The following is a 22,537-nucleotide window of genomic DNA, read 5'->3' on the forward strand; positions in this document are numbered from 1 at the left end:
GCCGCTTCCGACACTGGCCTTAGTACGTGTATCACCACCAAGAGAAAGCTAAATATGTCCAATCCTTCAATCAAGACAGAAGAATTTTTGAACCAACCTTGTGTAAAAATTCTTGGAGAAGACAATGAATGACATTCCTCACCCTTGTGTTGTGTGGTATCAAAGAACAATACTTGCTAACAATGCATGAAGTCACTATATTGTGACCGGATGTCAGTGACAGTGAAGCTAAGCCAATACTTTCTGCACTTTGTAAGTCAGAAGAGAAGACAGTGAAGTGTGCCATGATAATGATTATCAGGATCGATAACCTTGTCATTGACCAGGAGTGACATAGATTATCATTTGGCTTTCTTACAGTGATGTCAGGTGTGTTCATCCTCTAATAGAGGGGGAGGGGGGGGGGGGCGGATACGTGTTTTGAATCACATTCATCACGAAATGCTAGCATTCATTACGTGTTTGTATAAACATTGACTGTAAGCGGAAAGGTGTGTTATTTAAAAAAAAAAGAAAGCTTTCATGATTGTGGAGCCAAAATTTGAATCGAATGTGGTAGAAAGACATTAAAGTATGTAAGATAATATTCAGAACAGGATGGCTCACATACATGTACTACACATGTATTGTGCATAGTACATATATTTGATATCCAATAGTTTACTTTTAGCCTTGAGTTTCATTATGGAAATGAATATATATGGAAAATAAGTAGGAAAGAAGATCCTTGATTATTATAATGTTTAATTTCATTTAAAAGAACAAACAATTCATTTGTTTCCGCATTCTCTTTTTCTGGGGGGGGGGGTTAGAGCATGAATCACTACCTCTTTGTTTTTTTCCAGTTCAATTTCAGAAACTGCTGAGGGTTAAAAGCCATTTCTATATTTGTAAAGTATGGAATGTCAAGGTCTGACACTGTTGGGTGATACACAGTGTGAAATGGGAGTGAAATATGAAAAGCGAGTGAAGTGTACATGTACATATGCTTCTATTGGCTTCATGCAGGAAGAGATCATTCCATGTCAGTGTATTAAGCCCATAGTGAAAGCAGTAGCATACATGTAAATCAGTGGTCTTAACGGTGTATAACTAAATGAGATGCATATAATATGTACATGTGACTGTAAAAAATAGATGTACAATTTATCATATTGGTACTAGAACAATTAAAACTATTTGAAGTGATGAAACCGGATGGCCCGGAATTAAAAAAAAAGTGGTTTTAAAACTGGTTTTAAACCATGGTTTCTGTAGATTTTGTGTATCTTGAGCAAGTATACTGAGAAAATGTCCAATGATGAATGTGCACTTTCATAAGTAATGGCACTAAATTCATACCTGTAATTGAGGTTACTATAATAATGAGCCAGCTGTTTAGGGCCTATGTTAATTAAATAACATTAACAGTATAGACTCATAAATTCAAAATGGTCAGCCAATGCAACTAAGTAGACTCACTTAATTGGCAGTTGTGTAGCTTGTATTAATATAAAATATATGATTAAATGTAAATGTTCAACTTTTGATCATCGTGATCATATTCAATCTGATGTGATATCTAACAGGGCATTTCTTATATCTCTTTGAATACAGACATTTACAGCATGGTGCAACTCCCACTTGAGGAAGGCCAACGCCGAGATCAAAGAGATCTCGGAAGACTTTTGCAATGGTCTCAAACTTCTGACCCTCCTTGAAGTGATTTCAAGTGAAAAACTTCCAAAACCAGACCGCGGAAAGATGCGCGTCCACAAGATTGCAAACGTGAACAAGGCTCTTGACTTCATCAGTTCAAAAGGAGTGAAGCTTGTATCCATTGGTGCAGAAGGTATGATTCTTAACTTTGATATATCTTCCAGTATTAGTATAGAATAACAGAAAGTTACAAAGATTTATTTACAGAAATATTCAGTTCATTCTATGCTGGAGAAGTGGTTTTACTTAAAAAAAGACAACAATATGCAGTCATTATATTTTGATTGAGGCATTGGGCACCCAATCATATTTGATTTTTGTATTAAATCACCAAATTTATCAAGTAAAACAATTTTTAGATTTTATATCCTTCGCATCATCTAAAGCGTGTATATTCATCTATTAATGAATTGGAACAATGACATACAGGTATTGGGGAATTTATGAAAACTAAAGTGAAGCTTTGATGACCCATTACCAAAGCTTTGGATGAATGAAGCAGATAATGAAAAATTATAACAGTATGAATGATAGAGGGCGCTATACCACATACTCTTTATAACTGACTCATTTCTAAACTTAGCATCATCAGTCCAATAATTGATTAAATTATCAATTAATAACCAAAATATACATTTGCAAAGTTGTAAGCTCAGGTTTCGGGGTATGTTTATTTGATTTGGAATAAATAAATGGCATCTTAAGCACCTGGGATCAGAGAAGCAATTCACCCCCGAGGTAAAATACAAAGATAAAGATTTAGGCCTGTACATTTATCTATGCTATGGAGACGGAAATGGTAATGTTGTGGTACTTTTTTTTCTATTCAGAGAAATTATAGACCGTTCACACCCTTATAAATGCCATTTTATGCTGTATTATTGTGCTAGTTTGTAAATCTTTGTGTGTATATCAAATATTTTTTTTTTCTTCCCACTACCAGAAATTGTGGATCAGAATCTAAAGATGATCTTGGGTATGATCTGGACCATCATCCTACGATTTGCTATCCAGGACATCTCAATAGAAGGTGGGGGAGTTGCATCTATGTATGCACATTAAACATTGGGGTCAAAGGTCAAAGAAGCTTATAGATAGCAAACAATGGTTTTTATGAAATATCACAGGGTGGCAACAATATGTGACATTCATTACATGCCAATTCCAAATCAGGGCCACATTGCATCAAAATTACTGTTGTGGTAACTTTGTCTTCCAGTGGTAACTTATTTGAAATCCTTGCTTCTGATTGGCTGCTTGGCATTGTTACCATGGTAGTTTAATAGCAAAGTTCCCATAAAAGTTACTTAGTTCCGTGCAATTGGGGCCCAGTATGGATGGAAGCATCCGTTTCATAACCATGAGATTGGGAATCAGTCAAAGAAGTTTATTATGATGAAGAAAATTTTTCTACTGACAATATTTAGTACCTTTACCTGGATTGCAGGGTCGTGAACATGAATTTATTTAAATTAAATGTTTGTATTGTACTCACCCTGCTTGGAAGTGCTGTATTTCCATTACTTTGATAATGGAAATAAGCTCTATCCTCGCACAGTGTTCAATTTATCCCAAAGACCCAATTTAATCATTGGGAAGAAAAGTTGGATCATTTATATTTGACTTTAACTATTGCTTAAAAAAATTGTCTCTTAACTACCCTTTGGTTTTATGAGATGAAGGAGAAATCAATTTGTCTTAATGCATGTCATTGCATGGTTTCTTCCAAATTAAGCATGATTTATGTACTGCAAAATTGCTTGCATGTCATAAATTATACAATTAATAACAAATTGAAACTTTTTGAAGATGACAATGAGTTTCAGTTTCCATTAAACATTATCTTATGTAAAAAACAAGGCTTGAAAAATACATACAATGATTGCATACTTAAAACCACAGATTATTTCAGAACACGTTTTCAAAAGGAAGTTCATATTGTAGCTCCTCTATGACATACATTACCTTTTAGTTTCATTGAAGCAACATAAAGGAAACTCTTTTGTCAGCCGTCTGAGCTGAACTTGGTTTCACAATATAAAAGAAAAGAAAAATTTTCTTTGATTTTTTTTATTTTGCACTTTCATGTCTTTAACCGGTAATTAGAAAGAATAAAGATATGTCAATCAGTTGCATGGTGATTGTCATAACGCTGTGATGTATATTTTTAATGTATTTTCGTGATTGTGTTAATAATTTACTCTTGCTCCTTTCCTTGCTTTGTAGAAATATCTGAAAGGTCAATCAACTTCGAGAAGCACTAATTGACCTTTGACCTTGATATCTTCCTTTTCAAAAGCCAAAACCATTATCAAATGAACGAGACTGACACCCAACCGCCTTTCACAAAAGTGACAAAACCTTATACATGCCATTGATAACCCATGCATTTCAATATGAGTTCAAGGATAATTCTTAACCCCCCTCACCCTCCAGAGAATGCCCGTCGAGTTCCATGACATTTCCTTTGGGGGACAATTGCTCTGTTATAAATTCCACATACTATTCAAATTATTAACTTCAAAACTTAGACTAAATGCTACCCTGCCTTAAAGGGCAAGTTCACCCCCACAAAAACTTGATTTGAATAAAAAGAGAAAAATTCAACAAGCATAACACTGAAAATTTCATCAAAATCGGATGTAAGATAAGAAAGTTATGGCATTTTAAAGTTTCACTTCAGTTCACAAAACAGTTATATGCACATCTCGGTCGATATGCAAATGAGGAACTGATGACATCACTCACTATTTCTTTTGTATCTTATTATATGACGTATGAAATATTGTTATTTTCTCGTCATTGTCATGTGAAATGAAGTTTCATTCCTCCCTGAACATGTGGAATTCCATTATTTTAAAATTTTGTGCTTCAGGCAAGGAGGTCCTAATCGTCAAATTCGTAAAAATTGAAATATTGTATAATTCAAACAATAAAAAACTAAAGAAATAGTGAGTGAGTGACATCATCGACTCTCTCATTGGGATGTAACTGGCTCGTTCATATAAATATTTTGTTAAAAATAAGCGAAACTTTGAAATGTCATAACTTTCTTATTTTACATCCGATTTTGATGAAATTTTCAGCATTGTGCTTGTCTGATTTTTCTCTATTGATTGAAATCAACAATTTTCTGAGGTGGACTTGACCTTTAAACGTAACCCTTAGCCTAACTTAACCTATTGCAACCCAACCCTAACCCTACAGCTTAGACAAAATGAAGCCTGGAGCAATCGTCATGCCCCCACCCCCTGGTGACTTACAGTTTGTCTTCAGATGATTTGCATTTTTGGGTGAGGTAATCTCTGAGGATGTGTGATATGTCAGGATGTGGGGCCCATTGTCCTGGAGGAGTTGCCCTGTTACAATCACAATGACTTTGTGACTCCTATTAGTTTCACATAACAAAGGATAGACCAACAGAAAAGTTTTTAGCCAAGTATGAAATGGCACATTTTTTCAATTCTATGTTGTTTTTTTTGCAGTTTTGTTGTTATTTGGACTGTATGAAAGGAAGAACTTACATGGATCAACACATTTTGAAATTTAAAATACAGCTACTTGAATATTTCAGGTCGTTTAGGAGTTTATTTGGATTTTATATGAATTGCAGCTAGGGTGTCACTCTTGTCGGGGGCGGTGTGGGTAATTTGTCAGTTATTGTTTTTGCATTCTTCTCATTATCTGTCTTATGTGTATTGATTTCATTTTGTATCATTTTATGTCATTTTCACCATTATCTGTAGCCCACGTCCTATAATTATTTAATGTTTTACATGAAACATTGAGGAGAGCTAATAATTGAAAGAACCACATGATTGGGTTGATTTTTTTCATAATATGATTGTGCAATACTGTACATATTGTAGATATGAGTATGTATGCAAAGAATGTACACAAAGCATACAACATGGAAATACAATGCGGAGATTTTAGATTTCAACCCTATATCAAATTACCAGTAAAACTGATGAGGAATTGTGTGATACTAATCTCTATGTTCTCACTTTTTTTGACTAACCTATGTAGTGACTAATGCCTCAGTCACATTTGCTCTACGGCGGCCGTACAGCGAGTCGAAAACGGACATTTTAACATTTTTTTGCAATAGCTACATATAGGCCGCCGTAGAGCAAATGTGACTGAGGTATAACCTGTAAAGTCACTCCTTGATAACCTGTCTATGTCTCTTAATGTCAGCCTAACACAAGTTGATTTCTCCTACAAATGGTCACCTTCCATCTTTGATTATAGTGGCTTGTGTAACCATTTTTCTCGAGGATACATTTCACCTGTCAAGACCTTCTATCTGACCAACTTTCTACTTTTCTTATTTAGTCACTTTGTTCAGATTCTTTTTCTGCCAAAAAGCAGATGATTTTGAGAGTGTCAATGCCTCTCCGTTTAAAAAACCCCTGTAATTTCAGTGAACAAAGCCTGTAAGATATGAGGTGTCAAAAATGTGAGAGAGGCAGGAAAACTTGGTATTGTCAGTTTGCCATACTACTTCATACTCGCTGCCAACAAATCATATATTTTTATCAAAAGATATTAGTGAAAAATAAATTTTGTACAGAGTTGCACTCATCAACTCATGACCTAACAATGAAGTCATTATGATATCATTATTTGTCTTCATACTTTTGACATTCTTTTTAGACTTAAAGCACAATGCTTTGTATCCATAAGCCCTGATGAGAAGAAGAAGAACTGTTTTGCAAAACTACCTGAACTTAGCGAAGTTTTGTTGTACATTGTGTAAAGGATACAGATTATTTTTTTTTATTCTTAGGTTAATATCAAGGTAAGCAAGTGTTTTTAACTTACCTTCTAAACTCATCTCAATCGGGATAATCTTCCATTGATCCGACTAGTCTATCTTAGTCGGATCACCTTTTCTTGACCACTTGTCTCTTCTCTATCACACACACACCACCCTTGCTCACTCTTAACCCTGTATGCCGCTCCTGCAATGTAGATCACTCTGCCAAGGATGGCCTTTTGCTGTGGTGTCAGCGCAAGACTGCCCCCTACAGAAACGTCAACATCCAGAACTTCCACAATAGGTAAACAAATTGTTGTTGTAAACAACAATGAAACATTCGCGTGAGGTAAACGATACTGCTGTGTCACTAACCTAAACATTTTTTCCCCCAGGTTACTTCCATTTGAACATACAATACACAGTAAAAATGCTATTTGCTATATGAACATTACAGTAGTGGTTTAAACAGATTAAACAAGTGTTTAAAATCTTAAGCAAAAAAATATTAAATTTGATATTCAATTCTCGATTAATCAAGCATGGTTGTTTAAACTTTAAACAACTTCTGTGAGGTTCATAGAGTAATTGTATAAATGTTTAAACAGCGTTTTTACTGTGTATACATCACACTGGGTCATCGTCTCGTCTGCATGTTTTCTTTCCTTATACATCTTTGCAATTACGATGTATGTCTAACTCGTCATCTAACCCCAAACCTATTTTTCATGCAGCATTTTCCTACCTTTTAGTATGCAGATTCAAACAAGAAAGTGCTAGATTTAACGCATGGCATGGCTCGTTTGTGTGTTCCCCTCATGTTGGATTTTCAAGTTTGTGTTATCTCATGCAGATACTACCGCCAGAGACGGTCTCTTACTATGGTGTCAGCGTAAAACCGCGCCCTACAAGAACGTATCCATCAAGGACTTTCATATGAGGTGACTGAAACAAAATCTTAAAAGACTCCCACAAAATTCTTCTTTCTCAACCTTTTTCCAGCAATTCAGGGTTTAAAAGAAAACAAAATTTGAGTTTTTAGAAATTCTTTCTTTCAACCTCTCAATCTTCTCTTGAGTAATTCAACCTTAAAAAAAATTTAAGAAGAATTTGCAAAATTATGCTGTTAAGACAACTTTTAAACAAATTTCGATCAGAAAATAGTGAAATTATATGCAGGACTTGTACTCTCATGCTTTCCACATTTCATTTCTACCTCCATGCCTATTTGCATAAGGTGCCACAAAAGTGTCCAGAGTTAAACACTTAACGAAGATGCAGATACAAGCAAAAGGCTTTTGTCATATTTGATTTGTCATGTACATGTACAGCACATCATGTGTATTAAACGATAGTTGGAGCTGGTAGAATTATTAAGATTAGAATATAAACTAATATACATGTAGACCACAGTAGTCAAATAGGGACCGCAGAAACATGTATCGTGATTCCTGTATGTCATATGTTGTACCTGTAATAGGAATCTTGTATTATGTGAGGAGTATGAGTCTTGTAAAAGGCTAGTTTGGATGTCCAAGGGTATTGCTACATATCTTTCACAGAATAATACCTTAGTCACATTTGCTCTAAGGTGAGACAAAAACAGCCGCTTTATTCATTTTTATTCAAACCACCTATATTTAGTTATTGCTAAAAAATGTCAAAACGGCTGTTTTCGACTTGCCTTACGGCTGCCGTAGAGCAAATATGACTGAGGTATAAGTTTGTAGGAACATAATTTATATTTTCTCGAATTACTTCAATATCTTGAAAGGTCTTTTTAGAAAGGACATGTGTGTGTTTGTTTGTTGATACCTTTCTTCCAGCAGTGTGCATTAATTCTGTAATGCATGATGAAGTGAAAGGTGGTTTGGAGTTTCCTTGAATGCATGGGGCTCGTGGTGGTCCAGGCACACACACCACACATTCATTATGCAATCAATATCAGAATGACTAACAGAATGATCTCTATGTGTATTAAAGATGTCAAATATGCTGTCATTTGTACTCATTTAAATTTCATGGCATGACTGTTTGTCAATAGAAAGTATTTCTAAACAAAATTCTGCTGAAAATTCATCAAATTATGCATATTTATGGGTACCTGTATCTTGCATGAATTGTGAATTTCACGTTTCTCAGAGTAAATCAGTAAATCATATTTTTCATGCTTAACCCGTAACAATCAAAGAGTACTTCAGGGTGTTGCCATAAAATATTGTACGTGAACTCTGATAGCCGGACCATCCTGAAATAATTCATCTAATTCATTGTGTCGTGGGAGGATGCGATGCCCTCAAGTTACCCCGACTTGTTGAAAATAAGCAGGTGAAATGGGAAAAAATTGGTTGGATGAACACAAAGGAATTCGCTTTCAGGCGGAATTTTTATACCAGGATGATCAGGAAGATGTTTTTACTAAATTGACTGAAAATTAAGTCTTCACTGGTGAAGTGGTCTGGAGACTAGTTTGGGAGTGGTTGAAGACTGGAACCCTGTTTAAAAAGGGAAAAAGCTGCTGCCAATTCAATTTATGTAATAAAAAAAAATTGCTGTTCAATTGGCCCACCTCTGAAGGCAAGTGTCGGCCGCAGCCAAAGAAAAGCTTGGTTTTTCCTCTCCTCACTGTAGACACAAGTGCGGCGGAGCTTTGCATCTAAAAAGCACAATGCTCTGTTTCGGTGCACAGCGTATCCCCCCCCCCCAAAAAAAAAAAATAGAATAAAATAAAATAAAATAAATGATAATGATAATAATAACAATAAAATAAATAACAATTAAAAAATAAATAATAAGAAATAAAAAAAAGAAAATAAAAAATAAAGAAAATTAAATAAGGATATATGAAAAAAAAATTAAATAAAATAAAAGGAAAATAATAATAATGAATGAAAAATAAAAATAATTGTTTACATGCAGAACCCCTTTCCCACAAAATATTTAAGCTTGAAATTAATTCTGAGCTGTGAACCTGTTCCTGTAAGTCATAAATCTTTGTATGGTTAAGTACCACAATATATCCGGGCCAGGTCTCCACTAGTCTACTTTTCTCCCAGATACTAGCCAGAAAAATTATGGCATCATAAGAAAAGAAAATAGTCGTTGATAAAGACATGAGAATTGTCTTTCTGATTACTATCAAGTTTATATGCTATTTTATGTGCTAACAGCCAGTCATTAATCAACAACTATTTATGGAAGTCAGATTATCTGTTTAAGTACACCTTTAAGCCATTGATTATTTCTTGTTAAGTTAAAGGAAACATTACTAAAATACTCTTATTTTCATTTTTATCACAAACTATAATGGAAATGGGACTAAATACTTAAATGCAAAAAATGCTAAAATCTGATATTCTTCGGCTCTTTTGCATATTATTCACTGTATACATTTTTATTGTTTCTATCAATGTGTACTACCATTGAAACTTTTGTTGGCTTTGTTGATATGGTAGTGATAAGTGTCCATTGGCCTGAAAGGTTAGCATTACTGGTGGGTGTGTCATAAAGTTGTTCATAAGTTACGAGCAACTGGTGATCCATTCTTATGCGCTAAACCATCGTTAATGAACAAGAAAGGATCACCAGTCGTTCTTAAAGTCGCTCTTAACTTACGAGCAGCTTTATGGAACGGCCCCCAGGTGCATTATGATGTAGCAGGTTTCAGTTGTACAACATTCCTTGCAAATTTATGTTTGAGATGAATCAACAAAACACTTAGCATGATGTAATGTTAGCAGTACATTAAACTGTTCATTACTTTGATAAGGCTTTGTTTTTAATGAAAAATTTTGAAAGTAAAATTTGATGATAAACCTGCAAATGAACTGATCAGCCAAAATATATATAATACTTGACAAATCGATGAATTCAGTAATTTATATGAATTATCAGTAAACTCGAACAATATCAGTTGGCAGATGATTCTTGAATTAATTAATGACAAGAAAACAACGCCGTGTACTGGTGAGAAAGAAAATGCGAAGAATATGCTGCCTTTCCCTATGAACTTTTAGAGGGTCTTAACAAGCCTGAATAATTGATCATTCTTTAAGCAGGATTCCTTTAAGTACCCATAAATAAGTTAACGATCATGCAAATTGGATGTAATTGGGGGAATAAAAGCTAGGTTTAATAGTCTGGAGGCATTTCAAGCCAGTCTGAAGAAGGCAGTAATCCCTTCAGAACTAAAAAAAATATATCATTACCTTCTGAGTACTGAAGAGGAAATACCTGTAAAACAAAAAGGAATTATTGCAATCTGCTATCATATGGGCATGAAAAGGAAGTATATCTGAAGTAAAATACATGAATGCCCCAGATGAAAATTTTACATTTATATTATCCACCAAATCTTAAATACCTCAGAAGTTTCTCTCATGCACTCCTACATGTGTATCCACTTTATGTAAACACATTTAGTATGCAGAAGACGAGTAAAAGGTAAAATTCTTGTCAGAAGCTCAGACAAGGCATAACATATGAAAGATTGATTTCTTTGGTAATTTATAATGCATTGTTCAGGAAAGTTATTACTTCCATCACATGAAAGCTGAGTGTTTGTAGGGTGTCACTCCAAGTTCATATACCTCAGAAAGTTGTCTTTATGTGACACTGAGGTACATCTATATGGTGTACAAGCCCTCAGCAAAATGAATGCCTCAATATTTTTAGTCAGGTTGGTAAACTTTTACCGCTAAGTATATTTTATGCCACAATCCAAGTTGAATGGTCCTTTTCATTTCATTTCATGCAATAGTACAAACCTTGTAATGGGATTTAGATTCACATTTTCAGGAGTTCATATATTTGTTGTTACGTTAACCTATGCCCCTGTAACTTTACCAACAAACTTATGAACAGATTATTTGTAAGTGAAGGGACTGTCTCAGTATTGAAACTAGAAGGAAGTGTACAAAAATAAAAAGTTGGCACAGAGTTTGAGCGAAAGGATATTTATTAAATTGAAAAAAAAAGACCATTCTATAAAGAAGTGTGTGAAGAGAGCAGGGCCTTGTAATATAAATCTAAGGAATCGATCACAGGGCTGACTTTTACAAATGATCACACACAATAATCACTGCTATCAATCAATGAAACATCCACATGATCAAAAGCTATGTTTCATGGTACAGGACCCAGGTGGATGTTTCATAAAGCTGCTCGTAAAGTTACGCACAACTTTACAAACGACGTGAGCATGTTCTTGTGTCCTAAATGAATCACATAGGGATGTATCATCTAGCACATGAAGGGGTCACCAGTCGTGCGTAAAGTCATTCGTATTTTACGAACAGCTTTATGAAACACCCTCCTGATGTTGATTGAAGTTGTCACTTTGTTTGATTTATTGGAATGTGGAAGCACTTCAAACTTCCTTATTTGAATTCTCAAATTGTCTTTAAGATTAACTCAAACTTTATTGTAAATTTTACCATTGTAAGCAAATTTATATTTAGGTAGATATTCCTTTGATTGAATTCTCGGTTGAAGGGATAACAATTCATTGCTCAGGAGATATGATGATTCAAAAGTAAACCTTCCTTAGTATATTGTGTAAAACAAAGTCAAGATGTTAGAACTGTAGTACTGTATTTGAATTGAGATTAGGAAATGAAAACCATACCATAAAGTTCATATCATATTTTGAGGGTTAATTGGAGAGGTTACTATCTTACTAAGAGCAGGAACTATATACAGGGGAGGAAAGTTTATACCCAGGTACTGGTATATAAAGAATCCTGTATCCATCAGTCATATTTAGCTATCACACACAGGAGTAGGTAGATCTGGGTCCTGTCTTACAAAGAGTTGTGATTGATCCAATCAACAAGAACTATGGAAAGCCAGCGACATTTACATATAAAATGCATGTTTGTTCAAAATCTTTTTTTTTAAATATATTCCTACATTCATTGGTTTTTTTTTTTTTTCTTTTTTGAAAATTCATTGTATCTCTGTATGATTTCAAGAGGACATTGTGCAATTTTCCTGTAAGAAAAATTATGACATTGATGGACTTCCATATAGCTGAGGTTGAACGGATCAGTCGTAATTCTTTTTAAGACTGGGCCCTGGGATGTATTAGAAGAGAGGGCTCAGAAATCAAATAATAAAGAAACAATGTATCTATCAGACAGTAGGAACCCAATTAATTAATATGCAAGTCTGCATCATAGAACTATTATTCTTCAAATGACTTTGTGTATTGTCAAACAGTCGCAAAAATTTAAGCTCTACTGGGAGTGCCAGAGAAACAGACTCTGCACCAAGAAAAGTTTCGTCCCCGTTAACTGTTTGCTAAGCCCTGAAACTTTGGGCAAGGCATGTGGAGATCAACCTGGCTTCTTTGCGAAACTGCCTTTTTTTAGAGTTTGCCAATAAGTTGGGCGGTCTCCTAAATGGATATGTGATGCAGACAGGCTTTAACTTGAGGTGCTATCCTTCTTGGCTCGAACTTATGTGTGTCTGCAGATAAGTGTTGTTAGTGTAGCTGCTATGGTATCAGATTGCTCCCTTTATCTAGGTGTTAGTAGCATCAAAACTTCAAACAATGTTTGAGATAATTCTCCACGTGGTCTTCATACATGTACAGTAGATGTCTCAATTAGAAATTCAAATTATGCTCACTGCTCAGCTACTGCTGGACCGAAAGGAAATTTTAAACTTATTCAAAATATACTGGCCACTAGATAATAGTTGTTTCTGAAAATTTTAAATCATCTTATTCTTAGAATTATGTACTTGTTTGAATTCTCTGTAATGTCTTTCTAGTCATCTGCTATATTAGGTAATTATTGAAATGTAGTATGTTGGATTAGATTTCACTTGTGGTCAAAAAGTGGAACTTATCCTGATTTTCAAGTAATAATGTTGTTTGAAAAATTTGTATCATTGGAATTTTTCTGCAAATACAGAACCAAGTTTTAACAGCAGACTGCTATTCATCTAAAATTGAAATAAAGTAAGTCACTTATACAAACAACTGAACAAAATTGAAAGTCTGTCACATTGAAGTGTTTTCAGTGTACTAATTATCTTTTTTATCTTTTCTCTCCATTTATCCCCTTTGTGTGGATTTTATCCATATCTCAATTGTCCATTCCCATCTTTACCACTCACATTCTTTCACTTTCAAACTCTAATTTCTTTGTTCTTTAATTTTTCTTCCATTTTTGGAATAATCCTGATATCCATCTCCTTTCCTTTTACTATTCACTTGTTTTTCATTTTTGAACCGTTGCGGATCATCACAATTACCTCTGCCTTTTCCCTTTCCTCATTTAATTTCTTACCTTTACCTTTCACTTCTCATACCCTTCCCTGCACCCTTCCCCACCCTTTGCCTCACCCTTACCCCCTTTTGCTTCTTGATATCCACCACCTCCCCTCAATGAATGCCCACTGCACCCCTTTCCATTGCCGTATCCTCCTTTCTTACCCCCCTCCCTCCCCCTTCCCCTCTCCGCCCACCTTGCCACACCGTTGACTGCACACCCTGATTGACCATCTACAGCTGGAAGGATGGCCTTGGGTTCTGCGCCCTGATCCACAGGCATCGCCCAGATCTCCTGGACTACAGCAAACTAAAGAAGGTATGTAGGATATCTGTACCTCATTGGCTGGTCTCTTCCTGCAGCTTTCCTCTCCTGGAAGCCCTAAGTCCTGCAACACTTCCACAGTCTTTCCTGGGGGGTGCTTCATGAACCATCTTGTCAGTGCATTTCATGGGTACTTTTACAATCTGCCTATTAGATTCAAGGATTATGTTACCTTATGCAGATTTTCGTGAAAGTCGCTGACAAATGTTTTCATGAAACGTGAACCTGGATGTTGCCAATTTGGAGCATATCATGAGAAGTGTTGTTTGACTTGGGTTGATGGGGAGGAGGGCTCAAATTTGGCTGATCCGCATCCTATCTCTACCACACTATTGTTTGTATTGCGTTGGAATGACAGAGTGCAACATCATATTTTTACTAGACAGGTGGGACACCAATGTGAGGAGATCAAGACCTTTCCTTCGCACATGTAATCTCCATGGGCGGGAAGTGGTTTCTTGCTCCATTGGCATCGCTGTCTCTTGCTTCTTGACTGATTTTCTTTATCATCGAGGATTAATTGGATACCAACACATTAATTAACAAAGCTTAAAATACTTTGACGGATCATTTTTATTGAAACAAAAAGTTATGCTTTCCAATTATTCAAAATTTCATTGTGGCAATAAAAAAAAGGAAAACACTTATGAAATACTGGGTGATATTAGGGGAATTCCCTTGTTGCACTCTGTCTAGACCACTAACTTGTAAATCTCATTTTGGTATCTCGGTTCTCACTATTACACACATTCATGCTTGCATCATTTCCATCATTTTTCATTTTCCAGCTTTAGAGGTTGAAGTTAGGTACACTAATGGCATTACACAAATTATGTCAAACTATTGGTCTTTTGTTTTAAATGTCAATTTTTACTAGAAATCTTCACAATAGTATGGTGAACAACATTTTCTGTTGGAACTGTATTTTCACCTTGCTACCTGGGACATTCATAATGCATAATACACCTCATTTTATAAGATAAATTTCATCTTTTTCTTTCCATTTACTTCACCAAAGTTCATTGCACACATATAGTACCTTTTCAAATCTTCCTTTTACATGAACGTGCAGGAATGCTTGTAGCCATTTGTCACTTAACTTTTGTACAAAATATTGGGATTAGCTTTATGATCAGTTGTTTCATTTTTATCTGGAAATAAATGAATATCGTGCGCTGCTTACTTTATGGTTTGCCTCATTTTCGATTAGATTCTGACCCATTTACTGCACACTTGATAATCCTTCCAAAATGTTTATGATGATAATTTTTCTAAGCCAGAATGTTTCATTGAATTTTTATTGAAACCTGTAGAAAAAAAGGTTGAATAAATACACATCCTCAGAAAATTTTTTGAAAAAGTTAATTGAGAAATTATAAGAAAAATAAACCATCCACATTTTACAATGTACACAATTGTCAAAGAAGAATTCCAACAGGAACATCTTTGCATGAGAATGCATGGTAATTGTATCATGAATGTATGCCATAGCCTATATTTATATATATATATACTTTCAGCTTCTATTTTAAGTTGCCTGAATTAAAATATGATTACGATAATGTATTGTTTACCTGCCCGTGCTTGAAAAGAGTCTGTTGGTTTCTTACTTTTAGCAAAAGTCATTAAAGTGCATGGTTACAGCAACATCAATACACAAACATAAAAAACATTCATTTCCATTTTCATTATCACTTCCGGGATACCACTGAGTTTGCATGTACGTAAGAACAATAATGCTATAGAGATAAGGTGTGTTTATGCCTGTATTATATGAAGCATGATGAGGCATGGACATCTTACTTGGTCATCTTTAGGATGTTGAGTCTGATAACTTGGAATGAAGGTAAAGTCAAATATCTATAGGTAACATGCTCAGGGTTTTTTTTTTGTCTTTGAATATTATTTCAACTGCATGTGGGCAACGTTCACCTACTATTTATGAAATAAGAATGGGTACCTACTACCATATATTAAATTAAAGCATTACTTTTTTGTATTAGTTTAGTGTTATGTTATTGTTCAACTTATCTCATGAAAATGAGGAAGGAAATCAAAAGAAATTAGATAAATACTTTTTTTAATTATAGTTTAGATATCTATAGATCCAAGTGTTCAGTTCCTGTTCCCAATATTAAAGTCTGAATAACCTTCCTTATCCCATGTTGAACTTATGCCAGATGGGGTCATAAAGCTGTTCGAAAGTTATGCATGACTTTATGCACGAATGACGACGCTTTATTGTGCTGAATGATATATCCCTATGTAGCTGACTTTTCACCTAAGAATATGTTCCAGTCACACTTAAAGTCATGCATAACCTGTAGAATATTTTAATGAAACACCACCCAGAGCATGTTCAGATCTCCTGCTGCCTACAGTCTATGAGCCTGTTTGGTATGCCTGGAATTCAACATTGCTCAGTGCATACACCCTAGCACCCGATCGCTGCCATACCCCCACTTCTATGTGAATATTGGAACATATGTGTATAAGTGTAAGAGGTTTAGAGATTGCCATTGATATACTAAAGCTATTTTTATATCTAACCCTCCCTGTCCATTGGGAGACAGTCTATTGGCATAACAGACCCCGGTGTTAGAGAGCTTAGAATGTCAACTGTTAAAGGGTTTTAAATCTGGGGGTTCGTAATACTCTGAACTCTGGTTACATTTAAATTTCAGTCAAAAGTTGTTTAAATATGGATAGCCTTTGTGACGCAAATCTTTGACAGGAGAGCTTCAATTTATCAGCTCTTTTGGTTCTCAATTAATTCAAAGCGGTTTGGAAGCACAATATTCAAGCATGGGGAAAGAATACAGAAAAACACGAAAAACAGTGTAAACCTATTTTTTATACATTTTTTGCTTCCCACAATTCTAGCAGAGAGTAGGATCATGGCTCCGATTAAAGCATATGGGTCGAGGGGTTGAAGCTTTTTTTTTATTCCCTGTTTGGAGGGTAAAAATTTCCAGTTTTCAAAGGCTTAGAAACTCCAGTGTTATAAACTTTTTTAATCTAAAGTGTTCATGCCCCTTTTTTATCCCTGATGTGAAAGGGAAAGAATGTCAAGGGTTAAAATCTCAAGTGTTGAAAGGTTTTGAATCTAAGGTGTCAATTTCTTGAGGTGTTTGTATATTAATGTTTTTATTACAACAAATTTACAAAAGTTTGACATGATTTCATATTTTATATCTGATTTTTTAATCAAATTTTTAGTGTTGTGCTGGTTTCATTTTTCTCTTCATTAAATTGATTTTTTTTGTTGGGATGGATTTCCTCTTTATGAAGGAAAAATATTTAATGCTACATGCATCAGGTGTTATAGTTTCAAGTATGTTCTTCAAATGGGTTAAGAGCAATATAAACACTCATTGACTTTATTTGAATGATTTCAAGAAGATTGGAATTAGTTTGAGCACTGATGCTTTAGTTTCAAAGACCTTTTTAAAAAAAAATGGCTTAATGTGGAACATGATCACATGACCAAGAATAGATCATTTTTTGGTTTTAGTGAATATTTGAATAAGGAGGTTCATTGCATTTAACAGTGATTTTATGACTTTGCAAGAATACTGGCACTAGTAATCAATGAAGGGGTTATTTTATTGGAAGGGGCATTTCGAGTGAGTCACCTTATGAAGTTGAGGAAACTTTTAAAAGCTCTGATGCTAAGTTTTAAGAACATATAAAGAAGGATGTTTTAAACCACCTTGTTATGAGCACAATATCAAGAGAAAGGATGGGTAATTTCAAGCGGTGTTGATTTGCTAGGGATGGTTTTATAAATGGAAGGAATTGCAAGAATCTAATTCAGGTATTTGAGACTGTAACAAGAAATTGCTGGTTTTCACTATTTGACGACCATTGTACATGGGCATTTAGGGTTATGCACCATTACTGTTGAATAGCTTGATTGTTGATGTTTATCAGTCTTTGCAGCCCATTGATAAAACAGGTTCATAAAAAAAAACCAGAATGGATGGAAAAACAAGTTATTTAAGACGTTTGGTCTGGTTCAGCCAGCTCAACAGAAGAAATATACAGTGTAAACAAAAGTTTTGAAACATTTGGCTGTCCGTGATGTCAGCAAAGACTTTAGACCGCGGCTTCAGTTAAGGCCACGTTCAGAATATGAGCTTTAGAACGTACGTAGGAAGAAAGTAATGCATGAACCCATGGGCAGTCCCGCCACACTTGTAACTGATCATGTAGGAGTAGAATTAAAAAGCCCTTGTCATCATTGAATTAATGGATGACATTGGTCTTTGAGATGCGTGCCAGGGTTTCCCAGAATAGCCAGGGCATCGATTGAATTAAAGAGAAGGTTAAAGCAGGTATCATTCATCAGAATGGATTCAGGATGACGGCAGCTGCTTGTGTGTGAGTACACTTGGCATATTGAAGGTTGCCTTCTGATCACCGCTGTCTATATACAAAGCCAATTATGTCATTAAGAGTTAAGGGTTGTTGTGCTTGGTCAGATTTTGCAGGGGAAGGGTGAATAGCCCAGGTAGTCCTTCTTGTCAAGTATACAAATGCATTCCCTGACAAAATTTTAAAGAAAAAAAAAGTCTTTGAAATTGCATACTTTTGGAAGCCAGAAGACAAACCAATGAATCATTACTTTGAAAAAAAATATTTCCAGTTCCTTTTCTTAATATACATGTTAATATTACCTTTATCAGCGACTTCTGATAATATCCAAATATATGAGCTGTTAAGTAATAATGGTCCAAATACACCATCCTTGTGTAACCTCTCCCCAATAACCCCCTTTTACAGACTTACCAGAATTTGTGTAGTGTGTGTAAAGCCTACAAGCATTCAAATTTAATGAACAAATCCTTGAAATATGTACATAACTTAATACATGCACACACTATTATGTACGTTGTCTACAAGTCATGACCAGGTCATTTATCGTTGTAGCTGAAATATGCTCTACACAAAGTAAGTAATCATTAGCAAATTATCAGGGCTAGGATATCTTTGGCACCAAGACCTTATGTATTTCAGAACAAACATTCATGTATTTCTGTTAATGAACATGACAGTTGATAATAGCTGAGAGTATGATGGGGTGTGGAATGTCTGAAGACCCGTGGGTTCTGTTACCATACCTTACGTTCTTCTCCCTGTATGTGTCATTGGGTTATGACGTGCAGTGAGGAGCTGCCATCTATATCTTTTCTTTTGGTTTCCTTCATGTACCTCTTTGCATTCATCCATCGGGTTTATCATTTGAGGTTCAAGTGCAGACTAAACACTATCCTTTTTTTCTGATTTGGCCACAATGCGCAATAATAAATTCAGTAATAAATAATGGATTTTACAATTATGAAAATCTATGACTCATACTGTATGTAAAGCATAGTAAAAGTATATATTGAAATTAAATACATAATGGGAGGGGGATCTAGAGGAAAGGCGTTTTTTGGACAGATGTTTGGACAGATTGATTGATTTGATATGTGGGTAAATAATTCTAAACATCTTTGTTGAAGAAATAGATGGAATAAAACTCACAAAAACAAAAATCCTACTATTAGAAACACCTCTTGAAATTGCTACCAGACTTAGGAGTCCTAAACTCCTCATGTTATGGCTATACATTCAATTTCTTTTGCAAAGAAACTCCATTTTCATGGCTCAGTTTCTTGGATCTATTGATATTATTGTAGCAAAAATAACAAATTAAAAAGAATATAACTCTCTAATTGCAAACAGTTGCAACATGTTTTTAATGATTTCTATGAGCCTTTGTGGGCTGTTTTTCATGTGGCCCTCGTTTAGCAATGTTAATGTGATGCCCTTTTGTTGGTTATGTTGTATATGGCCCTGTTTCCTTGATGAGATTCTTTTTGTAACTTTTGGGTTAAAGGTATTGTTTAACTTTGTGAGCAGCCGATTTAAAAAATTCTCAAACCAAGATGAAACATGTGTACAAGTGCATGTATTAGAACTAATAAACCCTGAAAACTACCATTATTGAGAATGAAAAGCTAAAACTAAGGGGCAAACCCCGATTTTGTAAATAGGCGTCTTATAGACACCTAAATAGTACACATAAGTGTATGGGATGAAATTAAGATGGTGTTTCCTGTCACTTTATATTTCAATTTTTGAAGCACTAAATAATTATTTTCGAACGCAATTTTTTCTGGGCTTCATTTTTGGAACAAATCACAGACACAGGTGACAAGTGTGACCTTCTAGCTCAGATTTTTTAAAAGTCAAACCAATGTTAACCAATCACTTTAATATTTTCTATTTGTCCGTTTGTTGGCTGTATTTCTGTGCCCCTTAATTTTTTTTAAAAATCAATGCTATATGTGGCCTTGGGTGAGCACTGTTATGTGGCCCGTCATGGGCAGTGTGGTGTTGACCTTGTTTTCTCCCCTCCATACAGGATGACCCCGCCCATAACTTGAATCTTGCATTCTCCGTGGCTGAGGAGCACCTGGACATCCCTAGGATGTTGGATGTAGAAGGTGAGTCCTGTCATCTCTTCCTCTTCCATTTATCATAGGATAGCCTTATAAATGGACATACTGAAGTTTTTGGACATGCACTCATCGGAGAAAAATTGCATGAATGACCAGAACGCTAGACATTATATGATAGAATCGAAAGAGACAATGGACGCATTTATGAAAGTCCTGTAAATTTGAGGAATTTTCATCAATATACGACAAAAATATAAGAAAGTTAATTTTCCATGAAAAATGGACTCTGTCTCTGCGCACGTCGATGTCCATGAGGTATTCAAAGCGTGTGTTTTTTTTCACTCCTGCTGGCCTTGAAAATGTTTAAGAAATAGTTTACTATTCTTTCTTGTACAGACTTGGTAAACACTGCAAGGCCTGATGATAAGTCTATCATGACATACGTTTCTGCATACTACCATGCCTTCTCTGGTGCACAGAAGGTGAGTTTGTTACACTCTACACACTATTTACTTTACTTTCATAATATTTTGAAATTGTGCCTCTGGAGGAGAAAGAAAATTAATATTTTCATGATCTTATCAAGTATCAAAGTGTGACATAAATTTTTCTCTTTTTGCATTTTATCATTTTGGATACCATATTCAGGTTAAGCATGATGAAATACCTAAACAACTCAATTTGGCGGGAATCGGTCCATGGGGGCTAAAGATATGACCTCATGAATGCATAACTACCGTAGCTCCATTAAAATCAAAGTATTATTGGCCTGGTTCTAAATGTTATGTTCATTGACTTAAATGGGGCTAATTATGATTTCATGAGGTCGTATCTAATTTCCCCATGGACCATTTCCAACCAGGTTTGGGTTGAGGGTGTTTTTCATCATGCCCCATGGAGGTATGGTATATATGAAAAAAAGTGATATGCAAAACGGTTTAAGATGTCATCATTTCATTACCATAGCATTTTCTGTCACCTTATATAGAATTTGAGTAAGAGAGTACTTTTGTTGGTTGAGTCACAAAATCTTGCCAAAAATAATATACAAAATCATATTTTCTTTAGTAAATTCATTCATAATTCTCAATATTTTGTTCCTGTTCATAAAAATGGGAATTGAACACGGTTTCATATAGTTTTACAGTGATGCCATGTCTCCCCGTTTAATTGTCACCTAGATGAACGTTGTGATGTTCAGCGTCCCTTATAAATATAGTGATGCTTAACAGTCCAGAAAAATTCTTTGATTAGATTTTCACACCTATATGCTCTGAGCTGCAGCTGATCACAAACTAATAAGTTCCTCTTGATCATCCTCAGTACAGTGTATAGTGATTGCTAGAGGTAGAAGTAGTTCATTCTGTCATGTACACTGCTGCTCTCCTTTGAGAAGTGGATTACCTGACATTTGAAGCTTCATTTCTGTGAAATATTCCAAAAAGATTTGGATACAACTTTCAAATATTTTCATCAAATCTCTTGACAGGGCGTATTTGCAGCTTTCAGTTGAAACTTAAATGATTGTGTGTTCATTTATTGAATTGATTTCATATTCCAAATGTAAGTATGTCAAGATTCCAAATGGTCATTTTAGTACCATATATTCAAAGAAAAGGTATCAAGCTTGGTTATTCAAGGGCAAATACTTTTTTCTACCTGTTAAAGCCCTTATTAAGTGTTGGTGAATCTGAAGATGATTTATTTGCAGAGTATATTGTACAAGTTAGTTTTCCCGTTTTTGTTGTAGGCGGAGACTGCAGCTTCACGTATCAACAAGGTCCTTAGTCTGAACATGGAGAATGAACGTCTCATGGAGGAGTACGAGAAGCTAGCAAGTGACGTAAGTACAACAGAACCAACAAACAGGTTGAAGATAGAGATTAGGTAGCCTTAGATTGTGGATTCTGATGGTGTTGGTGGTGGTGGTTATGATGATGGTTGTGATGGTGGGGGTGGTGGTGGGGGTGATGAGTAGGAGGATGATGATGGGGAGGATGGTGGTGATAATTGTAACAAAATGTTTT

The 22,537-nt window shown here is 35.1% G+C and overlaps 1 protein-coding gene across 2 annotated transcripts in view; it reads left to right on the forward strand.

Annotated features, from left to right (window-relative positions):
- LOC121418647 (alpha-actinin-like) overlaps nt 1-22,537 on the forward strand; it is a 68,715-nt gene that overhangs the window by 26,190 nt on the left and 19,988 nt on the right. Inside the window, exons 2-8 of one of the 2 annotated variants that reach the window (XM_041612625.1) lie at nt 1,597-1,831; nt 2,642-2,728; nt 6,677-6,764; nt 13,977-14,055; nt 20,474-20,555; nt 20,907-20,992; nt 22,261-22,353. In XM_041612625.1, the coding sequence (XP_041468559.1) occupies nt 1,597-1,831; nt 2,642-2,728; nt 6,677-6,764; nt 13,977-14,055; nt 20,474-20,555; nt 20,907-20,992; nt 22,261-22,353 (750 nt within the window). Of the gene's footprint in view, nt 1-1,596; nt 1,832-2,641; nt 2,729-6,676; nt 6,765-7,313; nt 7,402-13,976; nt 14,056-20,473; nt 20,556-20,906; nt 20,993-22,260; nt 22,354-22,537 lie in introns of both variants that reach the window. The other variant, XM_041612624.1, reaches the window with a different exon arrangement.

This window comes from Lytechinus variegatus, chromosome 7, assembly GCF_018143015.1.
Source record: "Lytechinus variegatus isolate NC3 chromosome 7, Lvar_3.0, whole genome shotgun sequence".
Lineage (NCBI taxonomy): Eukaryota > Metazoa > Echinodermata > Echinoidea > Temnopleuroida > Toxopneustidae > Lytechinus > Lytechinus variegatus.